The sequence below is a fragment of the Myxocyprinus asiaticus genome, chromosome 29 (genome assembly GCF_019703515.2).
Source record: "Myxocyprinus asiaticus isolate MX2 ecotype Aquarium Trade chromosome 29, UBuf_Myxa_2, whole genome shotgun sequence".
Classification (NCBI taxonomy): Eukaryota; Metazoa; Chordata; class Actinopteri; order Cypriniformes; family Catostomidae; genus Myxocyprinus; species Myxocyprinus asiaticus.
In genome coordinates, this window is record NC_059372.1 from 42,187,359 (window position 1) to 42,209,289 (window position 21,931).

A 21,931-nucleotide genomic window follows, 5' to 3' on the forward strand; every position below is an offset into this window, starting at 1 on the left:
AGCATCAGACTAAACAGCATCAGACTAAATGGACTCAGACTCAAAGGCATCTGATGAAACGACATTAGACTCAAAGGCATCAGATGAAACAGCAACCGATAATATGGCCTCAAACTCAAAGGCATCTAAAGAAATGACATCAGACTCAAAGCATCAGGCTAAAAAGGCATCAGATGAAATGGCATCAGACTAAACAGCATCAGACTAAATGGCCTCAGACTTAAAGGCATCAGACTACACAGCATCAGACTAAATGGCCTCAGACTCAAAGGGATCAGACTAAACAGCATCAGACTAAATAGCCTCAGACTCAAAGGCATCAGACTAAACAGCATCAGACTAAATGGCCTCAGACTCAAAGGGATCAGACTACAAGGCATCAGACTAAATGGTCTCAGACTCAAAAGCATCAGACAACACAGCATCAGACTAATCGGCCTCAGACTAGTTGACATCAGATGAAATGGCATCAGATTCAAAGGTATCAGACTGAACAGCATCAGACTCAAAGGCATCAGCTGAAACAGCATCAGATTCAAAGGTATCAGACTGAACAGCATCAATCTCAAAGGCATCAGATGAAATAGCATCACTTGAAATGGCCACAAACTCAAAGGCATCAGATGAAATGACATCAGACTAGTCAGGCTCAGACTCAAAGGTATCACATGAAATGGCATCAGACTAGTCGGCCTCAGACTCAAAAGCATCAGATGAAATGGCATCAGATTCAAAGTTATCAGACTGAACAGCATCAGACTAAATAGCCTCAGACTCAAAGGCATCAGACTAAACAGCATCAGACTAAATGGCCTCAGACTCAAAGGGATCAGACTACAAGGCATCAGACTAAATGGTCTCAGACTCAAAAGCATCAGACAACACAGCATCAGACTAATCGGCCTCAGACTAGTTGACATCAGATGAAATGGCATCAGATTCAAAGGTATCAGACTGAACAGCATCAGACTCAAAGGCATCAGCTGAAACAGCATCAGATTCAAAGGTATCAGACTGAACAGCATCAATCTCAAAGGCATCAGATGAAATAGCATCACTTGAAATGGCCACAAACTCAAAGGCATCAGATGAAATGGCATCAGACTAGTCAGGCTCAGACTCAAAGGTATCACATGAAATGGCATCAGACTAGTCGGCCTCAGACTCAAAAGCATCAGATGAAATGGCATCAGATTCAAAGTTATCAGACTGAACAGCATCAGACTAAATAGCCTCAGACTCAAAGGCATCAGACTAAACAGCATCAGACTAAATGGCCTCAGACTCAAAGGGATCAGACTACAAGGCATCAGACTAAATGGTCTCAGACTCAAAAGCATCAGACAACACAGCATCAGACTAATCGGCCTCAGACTAGTTGACATCAGATGAAATGGCATCAGATTCAAAGGTATCAGACTGAACAGCATCAGACTCAAAGGCATCAGCTGAAACAGCATCAGATTCAAAGGTATCAGACTGAACAGCATCAATCTCAAAGGCATCAGATGAAATAGCATCACTTGAAATGGCCACAAACTCAAAGGCATCAGATGAAATGACATCAGACTAGTCAGGCTCAGACTCAAAGGTATCACATGAAATGGCATCAGACTAGTCGGCCTCAGACTCAAAAGCATCAGATGAAATGGCATCAGATTCAAAGTTATCAGACTGAACAGCATCAGACTCAAAGGCATCAGATGAAACTGCATCAAATGAAATGGCCTCAAACTCAAAGGCATCTGATGAAATGGCATTAGACTCAAAGACATCAAATGAAACAGGATCAGATGAAACAGCCTCAACCTCAAAGGTATCTAAAAAAAGGACATCAGACTAAAGCATCATCCTAAAAAACATCAGACTAAACGGCCTCAGGCTCAAAGACATCAGATGAAACAGCGTCAGACTCAAAGGCATCAGATGAAACAGCCTCAGATTAAATGGCCTCAGACTCAAAGGCATCAGATGAAACAGCATCAGACTAACCAGCATCAGGTGATGCAGCCTTAGACTCAAAGGCATCAGATAAAACAGCATTAACTAAATGGCCTCAGACTCAAAGGCACAAGATGAATCAGCATCAGACTCAAATGCATAAGACTAACCAGCATCAGGCAATGCAGCCTCAGACTCAAAGGCATCAGATGAAACATCATCAGACTAAACTGCCTCTGGCTCAAAGGCATCAGACTATACAGCATCAGAATTAAGGGCATAATAAAGTTTTATTCTATAACTATGCGCCAAACAGACGGCTTTCACTGTTGCACACCACCTCCGTGTTTAAATCACAATTTAAATCACGAAAGGGGTGGTGAATGCCGTGACTGGGCCCCGCCCCTGAGATTTGTGGGCCCTACTGCAGCCACGGGCCCTGGGGCTTAAGCAAAGGTAAGCTCATGCGTTAATGCGGCCCTGTATCTACAGTGTGTTGCCATATTGTAGTTTTATGACTTTTCTAAAACCTTTTTTAGTTTTTAAAGGTTTTTAAAGTGTCCATTTTTTTATCCTCAAGATATAAAACCGTTTTTACCATTTTCATCGATAACTTCTAGTAAAATAAACTCTCTGTTTTGAACCATCTTGTCTCTACTCTTTGTAAAACATTAGATCTGATATCACTGCCTTCCAACACATTTCATACCTCAAATCCCAACAGATGGGATCACACACACTCACACCCGCTCTGTTTCTCTGCATTATTAATGCTAAATTAAAGCAGCCACTGTCTCCTGTCTTGAGCACAGTAATACATATTGATCCTTTCATTACCAAAGAACCTCCATAAAATTCTTTACATGTTACTGAGGCATTCTGGGTGAATCTAGATCTAATCACACTTGATGCATGTCATAGACTGAGTCAAGTGGCAAACATCAGTCTTGGAATTCACAGGACACAATCCCAGCATAAAATTACTTCAAACATTTCAGGAGTTTCATACAAATGCATTTGCAAAATGAATAAACCTTAATTAAAATTCTTCAACATGAGTATTTCATACCTGCCCCACAGTTTTACAAGTGATCTCTGAATACTTGCACCAAAGGCATAAACACACATTATGTAGTCCAGTAACAGCAGCTTGTGTGGGTTTTATTAGACCTTTCCACCCTTTTATAATGGGTTAAGTGATAAAGTGACATATACTGCCCACTCACCAGGTTACTAGAGTAGAGCAGCACACTGAGCATGCAGCAATAAAGTTGCTGGTGGGGAGGAATTTCTAATGACACTGACTACAGAGCAAAGTGCAGTTTGTTTTAAAAGAATGTATCGCTCAAATTAATTTAAACTATCGGTTAGCATTCCTATTTATCTAATGGCAGCTACTCAGTTCTAGGCAATGTTTTTTGAGCAAAACTCCTGGAGTGAAATTTAAGACTTTTTAAGACTATATAAGGCAGAATAAAAGAAAAATGTAATACTTTTGCATTTTAATACATAATTATTAAAACTGACTGATTCGCATGGCAAAGAAAATACCTGTAGAAAGTACATCACATGGAGCTCTTGAGGAATGGAGATGAGAAATGTAACCTGCAGCTGAGCAGTTCTGGTAGCTTTGCACAAAGTATTTTTGCTATTTCTGCCTTTCTTGTCAAAGGTGCTGTAATATGAGGGAGTAATACAAGACTGCTCCAACATCGCACGCTTGCAAATTGCAATATTGACAGCTTTGTTCATTATAAACAGAAGCGATAGTTCTATTGCATCGCTCGCTTACAGTGATGTGGGATAACGGCATTTGCATGTTGGATTAACAGGTTTATATATCTGTAATATCTTAAGTTCAGTAAATATGTGACAACAATGTGCTTCCTTGCTGAACATGCTCACAGACGCTGGCTGCACGAGAGAGAGAGAGAGAAGGAAGAGCTGATTTACTCGCAATGACTCTGAAATTACAGTTTGAAACAAATAATTGATTATTGATTTGATTTGTTTATCTGTATGGACTGGTTTACCAATTCTCAGCTACATGTTAAAGTGAATAAAGTGTGCGGGAATTCCCAGCAGAAGTGATACACCTGCAATCCCGAGCCAAATTTCAGACCCGGATTACCTGATGTTAACTGGTTTTAACCATTTGAGAGCCTCTTGGTTTTAATCAGTCTAAGAACTCATTATTTTCAAGCCACTTGTTTTTAAACTTGCATTTCCCCATTGTTTGGTATTTGATTACTTCACACCATAATCCACCTCACCGCATCCTGCGCCGCTCTAACAGCTCCGTTAACATGCAAATCAGTTACTATAGTTATTAACAGCCAATTAAAAAACACGTTTGCTGTTTAAAGCAACTCCTCTATTCTCACCCCAAAATATAAGAACTCCAAAAACAACCCAATCAACCCAAAGTAACAAAATGCAAAGAATATTGTAAACAAATCCACCATTTGGACTCGTTATGGGTTTAGCTTGAAAAAGTGTGGGGGACCAAATCACCTTTTTAAAGACTGAGGGGGACGTGTCCCCCACGGCTGCTATGCCCCTGCGATAAAAGGTATCTCTTCTATGTTAGTCAGAGTTTTTGTCCTAACCAGCCATGACAGCAACACACAATGAGCAACAGAGCATTCTAGTTTTAGAATGGTTTCTATTTCTGCGAAGTCGCTCAGCCCAGTCAAGAAATGTGTCTAAAATCCTTCTCGTAACAGTAAATTACAGCCTTTAACGTCTGTAATGAGGGTATGAACTACAATACCGTGAAAAACTGCGAATGAGGCAATTGAAATAAAAACGATGGAAATATATAAAACAATTGATTTAAAGTTGTTGATACAAACAATATATTTTAATAATATATTTAAAATATTCTGATACAGACTAATATATAAGCATTTTAGGAGTGTAGGGAGAGCGACTAGATTGCATCATTCACAGAACATCATGGGAGTCGTGCGTCTGCAGAGCTCTTTTGGCACGCTTTGTTTGTTGCAATCTCTGATTGGTGAGTCATTTCCCATCAGGATCATGGGAAGTGTAGTTATTCATCAGAAATTCATCTATTAAACACATTTTTTTAAGTTGAAATAACGTGGATTGATGGCTTCCACAGAAGCATACTGTACCATCAATTAACAACCTCAGGGCTCACAGTAGGTCTGTCAAAGTTTTATAAATTATTGTTCATAATCAATTCCCCTATGGAAATAAATGAATGGGATATTTACTTCTGGCACCAGACTGCGCCGCTCTATATTCAAGTGAACTATTCCTTTAACATTCACCACTGAGGCTTGTAGATTACCAGCTCCACCTTGTGGTGACTCCCCGCCGCTGCACCCCATCCACAGACGGGCATTAATCATAACCAGAGGAGTGTAAAATTCACTTGCCTCCCTCTATCCATTTGGAGTGTAGAAGCCTGAAGGCCAGCCTTGTACTTCACCTGAGAAAGAAAGAGAGAAAATAAATAAATAAAGAAGAAGCAGCTCACTGCCTACACTTCATCAGAAGCCCGAGCTTCATAATAAATGGAGTGTCTGTGCGGTGGAGTTGTGCCATCAGAAACTCGCGCACTCTCTATCCATTTCATCCCAGCGGCGGCGGGAAGGGTCAGGGTAGAGCAGCGCCGCCTGCTTCCCTCAGTCATGCTGTAAACTACCTTTTAGGAATTGTTTCTCAATAAGAAATGATCAGTCCATTTATCTGCGGCAGACTGAACTGTCTTCGCGCGCAGACCTCCAATATTTTTCGTTTGACCTGATCAGGGCAATAAACTAGAGCGAGACACTTTCGATTTGTCACCGGCCCGAGAGCGCCACGCGCCACACACACACACACACACACACACACACACACACACACACACACACACACACACACACACACACACACACACACACACACACACACACACACACACACACACACACACACACACACACACACTCTTGTTTTTATATCATTGTGGGTACTCGCCATAGACTTCCATGCATTTTATGGATTTTATACAGATCTAATAATAATTTCTATCCCCTAACCCTACCCCTAAACCTAACCCTCACAGAAACTTTTTTGCATTTTTACATTAAAAAATAAATAAAAATAATAATAATAAAAACATCGTTTTGTATGTTCAATAAGCCATTTCCCTCATGAGGACCGCTGGCTGGGCCCCACAAGATCTCAGGTTTTACTATCCTCATGGGGACATTTGGTCCACACAATGTAGCATAAACATGTGTACATACACACACACACACACACACACACACAAATTAATTCAACTCCTCCCATCCACTGTGAATCCACACACCTCAGTCTTATGATTTACACTGTATTGTCTGTTGGGAGTTTTTTTCTAAAAATAATTAGGCTTTTAAGAATATTATTTCTGCATGTATAGCCTAATATTAGTTTTATTTTCTCTAAGAAGTCAGTATACTGTTTATTTACTCATTATTATCGTTAGTATCTTAGTACACTGTTCATTTACTCTGTTCCCTTCTCTATAATGTTTACTTTTCTGGTTTTATGTATTCATTGCAATATATACTGTGTAAACGGTTTACCTTGTGTAATGTATACCTTTCTACTGTCCTGTTTTAATTGTAATATATGTGGTATATTCTGCATACTATACCATTTTACTCTCTGTCTGCTAATGCACCACAATTTCTGCATATTGAATATGATTGTGTAAAACATCAAAAGGTTGTTCGTTTAGGGTCATCATAGAAACCAGTAAAATATTTCCTTTTGCTGTACTTCTGATTGTTTGTGGCATAAATGTAGACCTCTTTAAAAAAATTTGAAAGCTTAATGTTGGCACAAAGTGCATTCAATAATGGAAAGATCATTAATCACTCTTGATTTACTATTTAAATGATCAGTTTTATGAAATGACAGGGTATTATATTGCATTCTGAAATCGTCTGTGCTGTGGTAGACTGCTGCATATGCACTTTAATATTGCCAACTAGAATGAACAAATGAAAAAATCTCTTTGCTATTAATCAACTTGAAAAATCGAGACTTTCTTTGAGATAAAATTATTTATATAATAAAATCCCTTTCAACAATTATTGACAACCTATATTTCAGATTTGGCCATTTTACATTGTTTTGTAGCTACAATAGTACACTGCATTCGGAAAGTATTCAGATCCCTTAATTTTTTTCACATTTTGTTATGTTGAAGCCTTATGCTGAAATGCTTTGAATTATTTTTTTTTTTTTTTTTACATCAATCTACACTCCATACCCCATAATGACGAAGCAAAAAACAGATTTTTTGATAACTTTGCACATTTGACATTGACTTAAGTATTCAGACCCTTTGCTATGACACTTGAAATTGAGCTCAGGTGCATCCCATCACCTGGATCATCTTTGAGATTTTTATACACTTTGATTGGAGTCCACCTGTGGCAAATTCAATTGATTAGACATGATTTGGAAAGGCACACACCTGTCAATATAAGGTCTCACAGCTGAAAATACATATCAGAGTAAAAACACAAACCATGAGGTCAAAGGAACTGCCTGCAGAGCTCGGAGACAGGATTGTGTTGAGGCACAGATTTGGGGAAGGCTAAAAAATAAAAAAAATTTTAAAAAAAAATGTTCATTGAAGGTTCCCAAGAGCACAGTGGCCTCCATAAATCTTAAATGGAAGAAGTTTGGAACAACCAGTATACTTCCAAGAGCTGGCTGCCCGGCCAAACCGTGCAGTCAGGGGAAAAGGGCCTTGGTAAGAGAGGTGACCAAGAACCCGATGGTCACTCTGGTTGAGCTCCAGAGATCATGTGTGGAGATGGGAGAAACTTGCAGAAGGACAACCATCACTGCAACACTCCACCAATCTGGGCTTTATGGCAGAGTGGCCAGATGGAAGCCTCTCAGTGCAAGACACATAAAATAGAACCTAAAGGACTCTCAGACTGTGAGAAACAAGATTCTCTGGTCTGTTGAAACAAAGACTGAACTGTTTGGCCTCAATTCCACGCGTCATGTCTGGAAGAAACCAGGCACCGCTCATCACCTGCGCAATACCATCCCAACAGTGAAGCGTGGTGACGGTAGCATCATGCTGTGGGGGTGTTTTTTAGTGGGAGGGACTGGGGGACTGCTCAGGGTTGAAGGAAAGCTGAATGCAGCAAAATACAGAGATATCCTTAATGAAAACCTGGTCCAGAGCACTCAGGACCTCAGACTGGCAGAAAATCCCCAAATCCAGGTGTGCAAAGCTTGTCGCATCATACCCAAAAAGACTTGAAGCTGTAATCACTGCCAAAGATGCTTCAACTAAGTACTGAGTTAAGGGTCTGAATACTTATGTCAATGTGATATTTCAGTTTTTTCTTTTTAATACATTTGCAAAGTTATTAAAAATCTGGTTTTTGCTTGTAATTGTGTTATGATATATATATATATATATATATATATATATATATATATATATATATATATATATACTTAGTGCTGTCTCAAAGAAAAGATTAATATAATTTTAATTTATTTTCATCATTGATGTTTCTGTAAAATGACATGACTGTGTCAGCTGCTTAGCAAAAAGAAAATACATAAAATGATTTACTGCCCTCAAGTTATCCCTCATTGTTTGTTCCTCCCTGTAGAATCTTAACACAATATTTTCTACTAATGATGCATTTGCTAAATTTGTCAACTTAGGCAAATACTTTTTAGACAGCAAGATGTTTAAAAAAAAAAAAAAAAAAAAAAAGATAATACTTATTCAAAATAACCACTTTAGAAAAGAGTTAAACATTTCCTTTTAATTTCAAACACATTTGGCATTTCATAATGTCTCAAGTATTCTATAAACATATTAATCTCCACTGTGATTGGATCAGTCAATGTGAGCCCAATTTGAACCTTTTTCATAACAAATCTATTCCCCTTCCTTTAGAAAAACAATGTGTTTTATGGGGGCCATTTAGCTCCTGCAACAGCGGGGCTTTTTGACGTGAATAAAATTGAGGCTGTGAGGGATATTTGAGGCTCTTTAAAGGCGTGCACTGCATAAAGCTGTATAAAGCTCCTACATCACATCTAACTTTCAACATTTAATTTTTTTCTTTGGCAGTGATTACAGCTTCAAGTCTTTTTGTATACTGAAATTTCTTGGAAAGGTGTTTACAGTATCTTTCTCAATGTTTCTGTAGCAAAGGTTCGTGTTTGGAGTTGATAAAGGAGGAAGCGGGAGCCAGTTTCCACAGTCCACATGAGTCACATTTATTACAAACAAAACAGAAATAGCTTTTCAGCATAAATAAATCCAAAATACTGCTTTTCAGCGTAAACACTCTCTATGAAACAGACATGCAGTCTCTGGTGTGTGCCACTCTCTCTCTCTCTGTGGACTGTGTCGTCTTTTATCTCCCGTCTCTCACTGCGAACATAGAAATGGTAATTAGTAGCAGTTCATCTCAGGTGGAACTCCTTACCGCTTTCTCTCCAGACGGGCGCTCAACCACACCCTCACCTCCATATACTCCCCACTGCCTGACTCAGGGAACCGTCCGGACATCCCACTCCCCCCCTCCCCCCTTCTTTTCTGGGGAGGAAGTCTGCGATAGCCATCTGCGCCCTCGAACTTGAACGGCTGGAGAGCCAGATACTAACAGGTGATCTGGGTGATGGCATCCTTCATGCGGTGGAGCCATTGGAGCGGGGCATGGTCTGAACAGAGGGTGAATGCTCGTCCCAACAAATAGTAACGGAGAGTAAGGACCGCCCACTTGATGGCCAAACACTCCTTCTCTATGGTGCTGTACTTCGTCTCTCTCATAGACAGACTAATTTACAGCACCGGGCGCTCCTCCCCTTCCATTACTTGATACAGTACAGCACCTGGCCCCCTGTCCGATGCGTCCGTCTGTAAAACGAAAGGGAGAGCGAAATCAGGGGAGTGCAGAAGCAGCCTGCCACAAAGTGCAGCTTTTACCTGTGTGAAAGCCTGTTGGCATGGCTCCATCTACTGGACCGGGTCCAGCCGAGCTCCCCTGTTATACAGCCAGGACTGACGTTCTTGCGCCTGTAGCACATTTTCCTGTGATAGACGCCGCAGTGTGTGGAGTTTTACTCTCAGGTCAAGAATGTATTGATTTCATTTTTGCTTTGTGAAGGTCCCTCCTCCCAGTTTTCCTTCATGATGTCTAACACGCCACGGGGCTTATGCCCATATAACAATTCAAATAGGGAAAACCCTGTGGAGGCTTGCGGGACCTCTCCCACTGCAAATAACAGGGGTTTGAGCCACTTATCCCAATTCCAAGCATCTTCGTGCACAAACTTACGAATCATATTTTTTAAGGTCTTATCAAATCATTCGACCAAGCCGTCCATTTGTGGATGGTACACACTTGTCTGAATCAATTTATTACCCAATAATTCGTACAGCTCGCAAGGTGTACATGACATGAAAGTAGTGCCGGAATCAGTGAGGATTTCTTTCAGAATCCCCACTCGGGAGATTATTCTGAAGAGTGCTTCTGCAACACTATGTGCTGAGACTTGCAAAATGGCACTGCTTCCAGGTATTGTGTTGCGTAGTCCACCAGAACTAGCACAAAGCAGTGCCCGCGTGCTGACCATTCTAATGGCCCGACGAGGTCCATGCCAACTCTGTCAAAGGGAACCTTGATCAATGGAAGAGGGCGCAATGGTGCTTTTGGAATGGCTGGCGGATTCACCAGCTGCCCGGCCAATAGAAACGGGACATGAGACAGCTTAGCGTTTTCCCCTGTCCCAAATGACCCGCCATCGGGCTATGATGAGCCACCTGGAACAACATTTCCCGACTGCTCTTTGGTACTAACAATTGGATTGTATCATCCTTTGTCTGAGCGTCCTGTGTCACTCGATACAACCGATACAATCGTTTATAATTGAAAAATACGGATATGTGAGTGCAATGCGTGGCTGAAGGCATTGACCATCAATTACTTTCACTTGGTCAAACTCGTGCTTAAGAGTCTCGTCTCATGTCTGCTCCAGAGGGAAATCCCCAGTGGGAAGTCCCCTAAGGGCTGGGGAAGCCGAGGCTTCACCCTCCCTTACGTCATCCTGACGTGCTAACATAGACAGCCCCGGCTCCACCTCCCCAGCTAGTGCATTGCACACCCCACACTGTCCCACTGTCTTAAAGGACCCATCCACACACAACCCATTTAACAACGCTGGAAAAGCCGGCCAGTTAGTACCCAAAAAGAGTGGATTGGTGAGGTGGGAACTAACCACAGCCTCAATATTATGCTTTTGTCCCTGAAATAGAATAGTGACGATCAACCTCAGGAGGTTGTTGACTGCGAGTTGTCGGGCCGTGAGTTGGGCCTCCCCGGTCAGCAGCGGTAGGAGGTGGACTGCCCATTGCACCCACGGCCATTCCGGAGCTTGGTCCATGCGTTCGAGAGCTCCAGAAAGGTCTCCAGGTCATCTTGCACCCCCATCTTTGCCAGCATTACATGGGGGTTTGCTGCTGCCGGGGTCGTGGCGTGTGCCCTCTCTTGGGGTACCAAGCTCCGCAGCGCCCCTCGGTCTTCCTCTTGGCCCCGAAGGAGCGCCCCAAACCGTTGTTGCTGCTCCGCCTGCAGATCCATGAGGGCCTGGTGTTGAGCCTGGCGGATGCTGGCGAGGGATCGGAAAACTTCTTCCAACTCCCCATCAATATCAAAGATGTTCTACTGTAAAAAGGTCCACTGACAGACAGTGGCGGTGCTAGGGCGGGGCTTTCCGGGGCTGTAGCCACCCCATGATTTCCTAAAGATGTTAAAAAAAAAAAATCTCCCCTTTTCTCCCCAATTTGGAATGCCCAATTCCCAATGCGCTCTAAGTCCTCATGGTGGCATAGTGACTCGCCTCAATCTGGGTGGTGGAGGACGAATCTCAGTTGCCTCCACATCTGAGACAGTCAATCCACGCATCTTATCACGTGGCTTGTTGAGCGTGTTACTGTGAGACAGCGCATGTGGAGGCTTCATGCCATTCTCAGCAGCATCCATACACAACTCACCACGCGCCCCACCGAGAGCGAGAATCACATTATAGCGACCACGAGAGGTTACCCCATGTGACTCTACCCTCCCTAGCAACTGGGCCAATTTGGTTGCTTAGCAGACCTGGCTGGAGTCACTCAGCACACCCTGGATTCTAACTTGTGACTCCAGGGGTCCCCAAAGATGTACATTTTTTTACTCACACTTTCACTTTCATTAAAAGTAAAAAAAAAAATTTTTTTTTTTAATATATTAATAAGATTAAAATGTGTGTATATGTATAAACCAAACTTTATGGTCTTGATTATATTAGGAGCCAATCAGGCTATGCGATTAAATGATTAGCGATCATTTAAAGTTGATCATCAACATCAATCACAATGGAACGCTATCTAATATGTAAAAATAACAGACTTAAGACACGCCTCAAAATAGTTTAGAGGACATTAACACAAGTCGATTTTAAGGAAAGTGAAGAAGTGAAGTGAGGCAGCTGGATATGTGCAGTACAAACAACTGTAGGATATGTGGCACTAGCTGGCTAATTAAGTCAGAGTATTTCTTTACATGCTCTAAAAGTGACCTCATATAGCACTTCCATTATAATGAATGATGCTGCACAAGTCATGCTTGCAGCGTTAACAATTTCATTGATTATAACGGGAGTGATCAAATATTCTAGCCCTTTCTGCTAAGGAAATAATTATAAGCATTTAAACTACAATACGCTTTAATCGCCATGAACAGACGTCCCGATAAAACTGGGAGCCAAGTCCTGCGTCCTGACGGAGCTACAGTCAGGACGCCTTTTGTCCCGATTATCAGTCTTAGCTTAAATGTTTTATAAAACTGACATAGCTGTGCTTCGTGCTTCTTCTGTCGTGAGAAACAAGCGATGAGTAACGAGAGAATCGTTCATTTCCGAAGTCAAAATCAGCTATACTTTTTCCGTGCAGATCCCAGTCTGTGCAAAACTTTCCACCTGGCCGCCCCCTCCCACCTCGGCTGCTTTGTGTCTGCCCATAAGAAAAGTTTCTACACCTGTTAGAAGCATTGTGCATGGAATTGCATTAGATAACAGAAATGTAAAAGCAAGTGTAATTTATTTAAACATATATACACATATATATGTATACAAAACTTAAACCAAAAATTAATACAGAGTGGTGGTGGTGAAATGGACTAAAGCACTGAACTGGTAAACAAAAGGTTGTTGGTTCAATTCCCACAGCCACCACCATTGTGTCCTTGAGCAAGGCACTTAACTCCAGGTTGCTCCAGGGAAATTGTCCCTGTAATAAGGGCACTGTAAGTTGCTTTGGATAAAAGCATCTGCCAAATGTAAAGGTATTACAACACCAGCTGCTTAAAAGTCATTTAAAAAATGGCTCAGAAGTTTGCCATCATTTGTTTACAGATACCACTTGCTTTGATAACAAAATATCAAATGCAATGACATTCAGACATGTGCCCTGAGTGTCCAAATATTTTTTGAGGCCACTGTATTTGTACAGAATAATAGAAAATCTTCTGAAACATCTGATCATGCCAACACTGACACCTACTGGTCAAGCTCAGACATTACTGAATGTTTATATCACTCTAAAAATGTCATGATGTCTGTTTTTTGGGTTCCCCCTACTCACAAATTTCAATTTAATCCATGGTTACCACATGTGTGTTGGTTTTATTGTTGAGTATTCTGTCCTGCCTAAAATGAAACATACATCAAAACTGATTATTAAACACAATATGAAGATTGGAACTGTATTCTAGCAACACAGTTATTGAGTTCTTTTAAACACATGGGCGGCCATACTAATATTAATGTATTCATTTTAGCCAGCAGATTTTGTTGTTTGAAAGTGAGGGGAACTGACTTCATACAGCCACTAAAAATCACCTTGGCATCAGTTGGTTAAAAATAATGGCAAAAATGGCTCAGAAAAGAGAAGTTACTTCTGAGGCCGTTCACATTAACATGTTTTTGTTTGGAAATTTCACTTTATGCCTCTCATCCACACTAATGTCATTTTCCTCCACCGAAAAACGGAACATTTGTAAAATGCTCTCCATTACCGCATACTTTGGAAAAACATGGCGTTTGGACTACATGAATACCTTTTGTAGCATTGATGAAACTGGGCAGGGGATTTCCATTTCCCAGCATGCTTTGCATGGGACTGGATGGGGTGAACAAATGTTGAAATTAAGTGTTATTTTATATATTTTTTTTTTTTTTTTTTTTTTTTTTTAACAGAATGAGAATATGAGAAGATTTTTTTAAAGGTGCACTCAGTAACTTTTGTCTTTGTGTCATCTTGGACTTACACTGACACCTTGACGTCTTGGATGCAGCATCATTTAAAATCAATAGATTTCAGTTTCAGATGCCATTGTAGAAATTTAGCATTCACAGTCATCATTACTTTAATCAATGAGTGAAAGTGTCAAATAACAGGACGATTACTGAGATTAAGTGAGTAGTATTCGGCTGGTCATGTGATTCTAATATGGTAGCCCCCATGTGCGGACCCTCTCCATGTAGAATAAAACAGCTTTTATAAGGTTACTGATATGACTTCATTTTAATGTGAGTGCTCATGATTTCCTACATATATTGCAAAATTACAATTCATGTCTTTAGGAGTTACACTTTTTTTAATGAAGACAAAATTACTGAGTGCACTTTTAATGTTTAATATTGTGTTATATTGGTATTTAAAAAGAGTGCCTGTGGTAAAGATTGTGGCTTGTGCTTAGTTTGAGGATGGATTTTCACTTTCAAGTGATGTTTGATTCGAGTGCTGCTTAGTTCTATAAGCAGTTGTTATCAAATTGACAGTTCAACAGTTTCAGTGTCCTTACACTTGTTCACCTGGCATAAATTAATGAATAAAAAAAAGTTAAGTTGGGCCAACATAAAAAAATTAAATTAAACCTTAGTAAATTTGGTTTGACGAACCTAATAAAGTTGAGTAAAAATTACATGGATTTGACCTATTACAACTAAACTATGTTTGCTGAATGAAACTGACAATCTAAATAAAAGAAAATTTAATTGCTTGTTAAAACTTTCACAAGTTCAATTAAGTAAGGGGACTTCATTTTTTGAGCAAGTGTCCAAATACTTTTTGGGAGCCACGGTTTGGTTTATTTTTGCAAAGATAAGTCATCTGTGAACCATTTTAATATTTTTGTAAGGCACACCATCATAATACACCATCAAATGCAAAGACCACACACAGTTCAGTACAAACTACCAATTCACTTTTTACTGTCTTTTACGTTTTTTCTTTATTTCCTCCTTTTAAAAATGTACCACAATAAGTAATATACACAATTATTTACTACAAACAAATAACTGAACTATATGCTGTACAGTGCTTTGGAATGGGGCATTCGGACAGAACTTCGATTACACTTTGCTCACATAATACATGTCTGATTCAAATAACTGCACTGATGTGAATCTACTTGAGATTTTCCATATTTGTTGATCATGCTATAATGTTTAAACTGGTTTTAAATTCAGCTAATTTGACTGTGAAACAGGACAGCTACACAACTTCAGACTACTGAACCGACTACATATATAACTGTTTACATTACCATAGAGAGATTTGGCAATAAAATTAGAGAAGTAACTTTAAAAGTAGATTTTATATGGAATTTAACAACTTTCAAATTGATTTTGAACAGAATCAAGTGTGTTGGGGACAAAGAAACCACAGTAAAATGAAAATAGCACTGAAATACAAAGGAAAAATGCTCATTAGCTGCTTCCAAGTTTAGAGAGCGTCACATTTATGTTGACATGACAGAGGCTCCACCTTCACTCAAAGGATTGGCACCCCAGTCCAATTAATTATGAAATAAGCTCCTCCCTGAGGCGTGTCTTTCACTGTGCTATTTTCTCTCATCTTATCAAACAACTAGTCATGGCTGGTTATTCCTTAGGAAATGACAATATGAAACTATGACTAGTTACACCTAATAACACAGTTTTTGAGTCTAAAGGTGTAGAACAAGGCTCATTTTTAGGGATACAAATATAAAAATGGCACTTTTTGTCACATGCTTACAGTATAACTATGATTAATCACACATTCCATAAATACCAGGAAATGCTCTATGGTTTCATAATATTTGGCACAAAATGGTTAAAAGGCCACTATGATTGAGCTACACAGTATTTCTCCGATGAGGGTTTGAAATCATTTGTAAAAATAGCTTATTATAGTAATATTGGCTATTAATATGGATTATTGAGAGTAGGGGTTCGTGCAATGTTGTAAAGCTTTACATTCTGTCCATCAAATATCCATCCAAATATAGTTATTTCTCATTCACTTTTCACTCTCAAACAGTAAACAATCAAATCAGTCCATTTGACTCCAATGGCTCTCCAGCTTCACTAAAAAGCTATTCAAAATAATAAGATTACCATGATGGCCCATATATCATACATCTGTATATACAAAAAGTAACAAGAGTGTTTTCCTGTTTTTCGGGCTTAATATCTGCATGTGTGGTGAAGTTGTGTCTAAACTTTGTGTCTAAGGAATATTGAGTGCGCCTGGTTTTTGGAGATGTGTGTCAGATAAGGTCGGCTCAGAAGACTTTGGCCCGTTTGCTGTTCAGAGACCCGTGCTGCAAGAGAAGAGATATTCGGGAGTAAGATATTTGAAGTTTTCTATAAAACATTCAAAACTATTTTACTGGTGCAAAGAAACTGGCCTGTAAAGTTCATGCTACCATTATTAATTTTACTTAAGAAAAGAAAGAAAAATCCTGTTTTTAATGATACAAGCCTTTTAAATAAAACCTAAAATCTGACATTCTATGCAGCAAATCAAACTTGGATCAGATCTGACTCCAGATGAACACATCTACCAACAAATACAGTGTGAGCACAGGCTTTATTTGAGTTTGGGCATCTTACCTTGGCCTGTTTGTAAAAGTGAGGGGCCAACTCCACCAACCAGGAAGACTCGACCGCCGTCACGTCCCGCATGTAGTACTTACTGGTCTGAATCACCTCATTGAAAACCACCCTGAGACATGAAACAAGAGAAATTGTTCAGTTTATACTAAATGACAAATCGATAAATACTGGGGGCTTTGATGATTTTTGTTAATGGAATCAAAGCACTGACAACAATTGCAAAGACGTTATTTGGTTAAGAGTAATGTACCATTTTGGGGGCTTTTCTCCATACAGCACAGAATCAGGGTGTATGTACAGTTCTCTGTCATCTCGCAGGGTCCTGTACATGAAAACAAATCATAAGAAATACATAATTTAAGTATAACATTAACAATAATGCTGATGTGCAAAGGACATTTGGATAAATACATTTATGGCTGGAAGTGTTAGATGACACTAGTGATAAAAAGGAATTATTGATGAAAAAGAAAGGTGAAACTGATTGACTGGACTGACCTGTAGGAGCCAGAGTGATGCATACGAGCAGCATTCGCAAAAAATCCTGACACAATACATCTGAGAATCACATCCGGGTCACCTTGAGAACAGACAGAAGATCAGAGTTAGAATCAGACTGATATGACAAAGTAATCTGACAATACAACAAACTGATATGACAATATGATCTGACAATACAACAAACCAATATGACAATACAACAAACTGATATGAAAATACAGCAAACCACTATGACAAATCAATATGACAATACGGAAAACCAATATGACAATACGATTGATAATATGACTAACCAATATGAAAATACGATAAACCGATATGACAATACAAGTTTCACTTTTCACAATAATTTTTTTTTTCAAAGCAGCTATACAGAAAATACAACTAACCAATATGACAAAACAATCAGACAAGTGCAAATGCTGCAATTTAATTATACAAATACATAGTCTGCATGTGCTGCGCGCTTCACAGTGAACTAGTGCTTTGCTTTGTCATCTCCTATAAAGCATCCACAGCACGTAAAATGCTTAAAATGTGTCGTTTTCAATAGATTAGCAGCTTCACACATTCACTTTGAAGCGTGCAGCACATGCAGACTAAAAGGCCAGATATACTTCATATGAAACGAAGAACAAATGGGTAAACACCTTCTTACTGCCAATGGTCCACGTCATTGGTAGGTTTAACCTGATGCTCCACCTTCAGTCAGTATTCAACTTGAACACACTGGCGTGCAAGACCATGTCATTGTTTAGTTGTCCACAAAAGGAATCAAATCTACTCAAATACTCTAAAGTGCTCATTCACTCATGTTGCATCTGCAGCAAAAGCCATTCACACATCTGCCCAAAGTAATATATGCCTCATATATCTTACAGATATCACCATTCTTTTGTCTGTATTCTGAATATTAACACTCTTTTATAAACCTATCTTTGCAGTAGTATTAGAGTCATCATAAATTACAATAACAGAGTGTAGTCGGTGCATATTATGGCTGCGTATAGCGTGTTAGCGTCATGAACATTTTCTACTGCATATATATTACTTTAAATCATCATCGAGTGGTTAAAACAGTTTCTTTTACTGACCTCATATGAATTCTAATGATAGAATGAGGCATAAAGTCATTGATAACACATTTTAATGTCACATTAGTTAAGGTTTTACTGAGCATCTTCATATTTAAATGCTCCTCTAAATGCCTCCCGAGGTCAAGTGTTTGATATCATTGTAAAGAAAACTTTTCAAATGCTTTAATGATATAGATTATATATAGTCTGAGACTCTCTGAAACTGAAACTGCTGAAAAAAAAATTGAGCCAAAAATTTACTTTTTTTTCTTAGTTTTCTGGTTTGACATTATATATCTCTGGGTGTACATACAGTGGCTCAGAAAAACTGATTTTATTTTGTTCCCAGTTATGCCACCTGTAACTGAGCAAAATGTTGTGTTGATATGACAAAGCAATCAAAAGTTATAGCATTACAAAAATAATTTATCCCAAAAGCCTCTCCAAACAAATAAAACATAATAATTGTACATAAGAACTAATTACACATGCAAACACAACAATGACTAAAGGTATGCATAGCATGGAGACATGATTTTAGTAATGAGATTTCACAGAATGCCTTTTGACTAGAGGTCTTCATGGGTCCACCCTAACCTGAGGACTCGAGACCCCACCCGGGACCTGTACGGGTTCGGATCCACATTTTATACAGTCACCCGTGTCGGGTCCCATTCTATTGCTGCGGGTGCCAGGTCTGTTTAGCATTATGTGTAATACCAGAGTCGCTCCGAGAAGACCGGCCGTGATCAGACAGCGCTGATGATGGTGATGCTTTGTGTGTGTGTTGTAACTTGCAACATTGTAAAATTAGGATGAGAAAGTGCGGGCAGGAAATAAGGTGATAAACAGAGCAGTGCCACAACGAGCTAAGTGACGTCAGAGGCAGAGCGGAGTTAAGGCACACGATAGCAAAATAGCAATGCTAGCTGTGGCAATGAACAAGCAATCGTTATTACAGTTCAAAAGGGCAAACAGTCCAAGTTATCTTATGAGAGATACAAAAAACCTAAAACAAAACAAGTCATGTTTGTCATCCGTCACCGTGACAGCAAGTGGACTTTTGAAGTTGAAATAATGAGTTGATTAGCAAAAGAGGAATCACAGAAAACCTGGATGTATTTTACCAACTTTCTTGGCAAGGAGGATGGATTATATGTGTCACGGCCAGTCACAGGGGAGAAGGCTACTAACGTTACATTAGGTAAGACACAAAGTTTTGTTTTCACAACTTGTAAATTAATTTGTTAATAGCAATCAGCTGTGAAATCGGTGTCGATCAGGTCTGTGTCTCCCGGCCGGGTCCAGGTCCCAGCTTTCAAACAATAGACAGGTCTGGTTCGGATCCAGCATTTCTCAGTTCTGCATGGGTACATGGGTCCAGGTAGTTCATGACTGGATCTCTTTGGGTTCGGGCATGAATTTCTGGACCTGTGAAGACCTCTACTTTTGACTCAATGAGTCTGCATCGAGTCTGTGTCATTTACTTGGCACCATCTCCTGGTGGCCATATGTAACATTGTGCTTCATGTGGATTATCTAATGATCTCTATGCATCAGATTACCTTGTGTGTGGGCTTGACTGAAAGATATTATTTTATGTTCTGTTTATTTTTCGTGAAGATATAAGTGAAAATGCGGCATCTAAGCAACACCAACATAATTGTCAAAGAAATATTAGCTATTACTCGCTATATTTTTGTCTGTGAGTAAAACAAATAGGCGGGATGTATTCCACTCTTTGAGAGCTTTCCAACAACATATGACACATGGCTATTTGATGAGTTTGATGTTTTTACGGATTGCAATAATAAGTAAAGTGCAAATGTTTTTATGTATTTTTTTATTACTAAAACGGAACACTTCTGATTTGTCTGCAAAATTTCAAAGCACTCAAAGTAGAGCTGGCAGGCCCATTCGAGCTTAAAGGGGTATCGACATGGTACCAAAGTACCGGTAATTTTAAAGTCCCTAATGAAAATATGATGTAACGATATGACAAACCGTTCTGACAATACGACAAACCAGTATGATAATACGATCTGGCAATACAACAAAACGGTATGACAAGATGGAGCTGAAAAACCAGAGCTTGATGCTATAGTCCACAGGTTGGCAACCTTTTTGACATGGAGTGTCATTTTTAGTTTTCCTTAATGGCTGTGCTGACTCCTCGCTTTATTTCCAGGTTTAATGTATATTTTGAATCAGACTCAGGTTTTTGAACCCCACAATGTGTGTTTATGTTTACTCTTTTAAATGTAGTTTTGAAAGTCACCATCATTGTGGTTTAAGGAGGGTGTATGCTAGGTTGAAAATCTCAAGGATTGATAGCAATGTTTTGTTGTTTACATAATGTGTTGTTAAAGTGAAGCTCTGCCTGAATTGATCTGCGCCGCCGGCTCGTGATGCACGAATGGCTTGTTGCTGCGCTCGTCTGTTGACAATAACACAGTCTCATAACACTTCAAGAATGTTTAGCTTCCCATTCAGCTCATAAAAACACGCTGCGTGATCATGAGTAAGCATTACATTAAGGGGTATATTGGCATGCAGGTGCGAGGGACATGTAAATAAAAAAGCATACTCCTCTCTCACTGTTGCGTGCCAGCAATTACCCCTCCGCGTGCCATAGGTTTTCGACCCCTGCTATAGTCTTTACAGTAGTATGTATTACTGTATGTCCTTTAGACCTAACATTAGCATTAAAGTTGTTAACCTGATACGACAACTTACCTTCACTGGATGTTCGAGGCACCTTAAACTTATTGAGGAGGTGTCGTAGCTGCTCTCGTACAGTCACGGCACGCAAGAGACCTTTATAGTTCAGGAAATGATCCTGACACCACTGAGAGCTCTTCTGATGCTGTGGGAAACAAGAACACATTTGGTCTTCATAAATACATTTCATTAGCTGGGTTTGTATCGTGTATCAACCTTTTTTTTTTTTTAAGAAAATCAGCGATATGTCTGCCAGAGCAGTTACCTTTATAAAAGCCTCATAAACGTTCAACATGGTCAAATGATCACCTTCAGCCACGGCAAACTTCCTGTGCTCACGTGCCTGATGTCATAGAAAGACAGATAGGAAAATTAAAGTATTCATGGTAAAAAATGTAGTTGATGATTAAGATAAAATAAAGGGTACAAGGTAGAAACATTGTCGTCAAACACATACAGCTGCTTTCTTCTGATTGTGTGGCACCATAAAAATGTTCTGAATTTGCATCATGGCCGCTATGGTGACAATCTCCTTGGAGCAGCCGAAGTTTCCAGATTCCAGCAGCATCTTGGCAAACATGGGACTGAGGGGAAACTCTGCCATACGCACGCCCATCGGGTCAGTCAGACGCCCGTACTGATCCAGACCTGAAAGAGCAAGATCTTATGAGAATACAAAGATCATCAACTAGACATTGATAATGAAACAG

At 39.7% G+C, this 21,931-nt stretch overlaps 1 protein-coding gene across 1 annotated transcript in view; it reads right to left on the reverse strand.

Annotated features, from left to right (window-relative positions):
- Positions 1–13,301: 13,301 nt before the first annotated feature.
- LOC127419783 (probable ATP-dependent RNA helicase DHX35) overlaps positions 13,302–21,931 on the reverse strand; it is a 38,339-nt gene continuing 29,709 nt past the window's right edge. The window contains exons 15-21 of the mRNA XM_051661507.1: positions 21,679–21,869; positions 21,487–21,564; positions 21,237–21,366; positions 17,422–17,503; positions 17,174–17,245; positions 16,921–17,032; positions 13,302–16,628 (exon numbers count right to left, since the gene is read on the reverse strand). Of these exons, the coding sequence (XP_051517467.1) occupies positions 16,590–16,628; positions 16,921–17,032; positions 17,174–17,245; positions 17,422–17,503; positions 21,237–21,366; positions 21,487–21,564; positions 21,679–21,869 (704 nt within the window). The 3' untranslated portion in view covers positions 13,302–16,589. The remainder of the gene's footprint in view (positions 16,629–16,920; positions 17,033–17,173; positions 17,246–17,421; positions 17,504–21,236; positions 21,367–21,486; positions 21,565–21,678; positions 21,870–21,931) is intronic.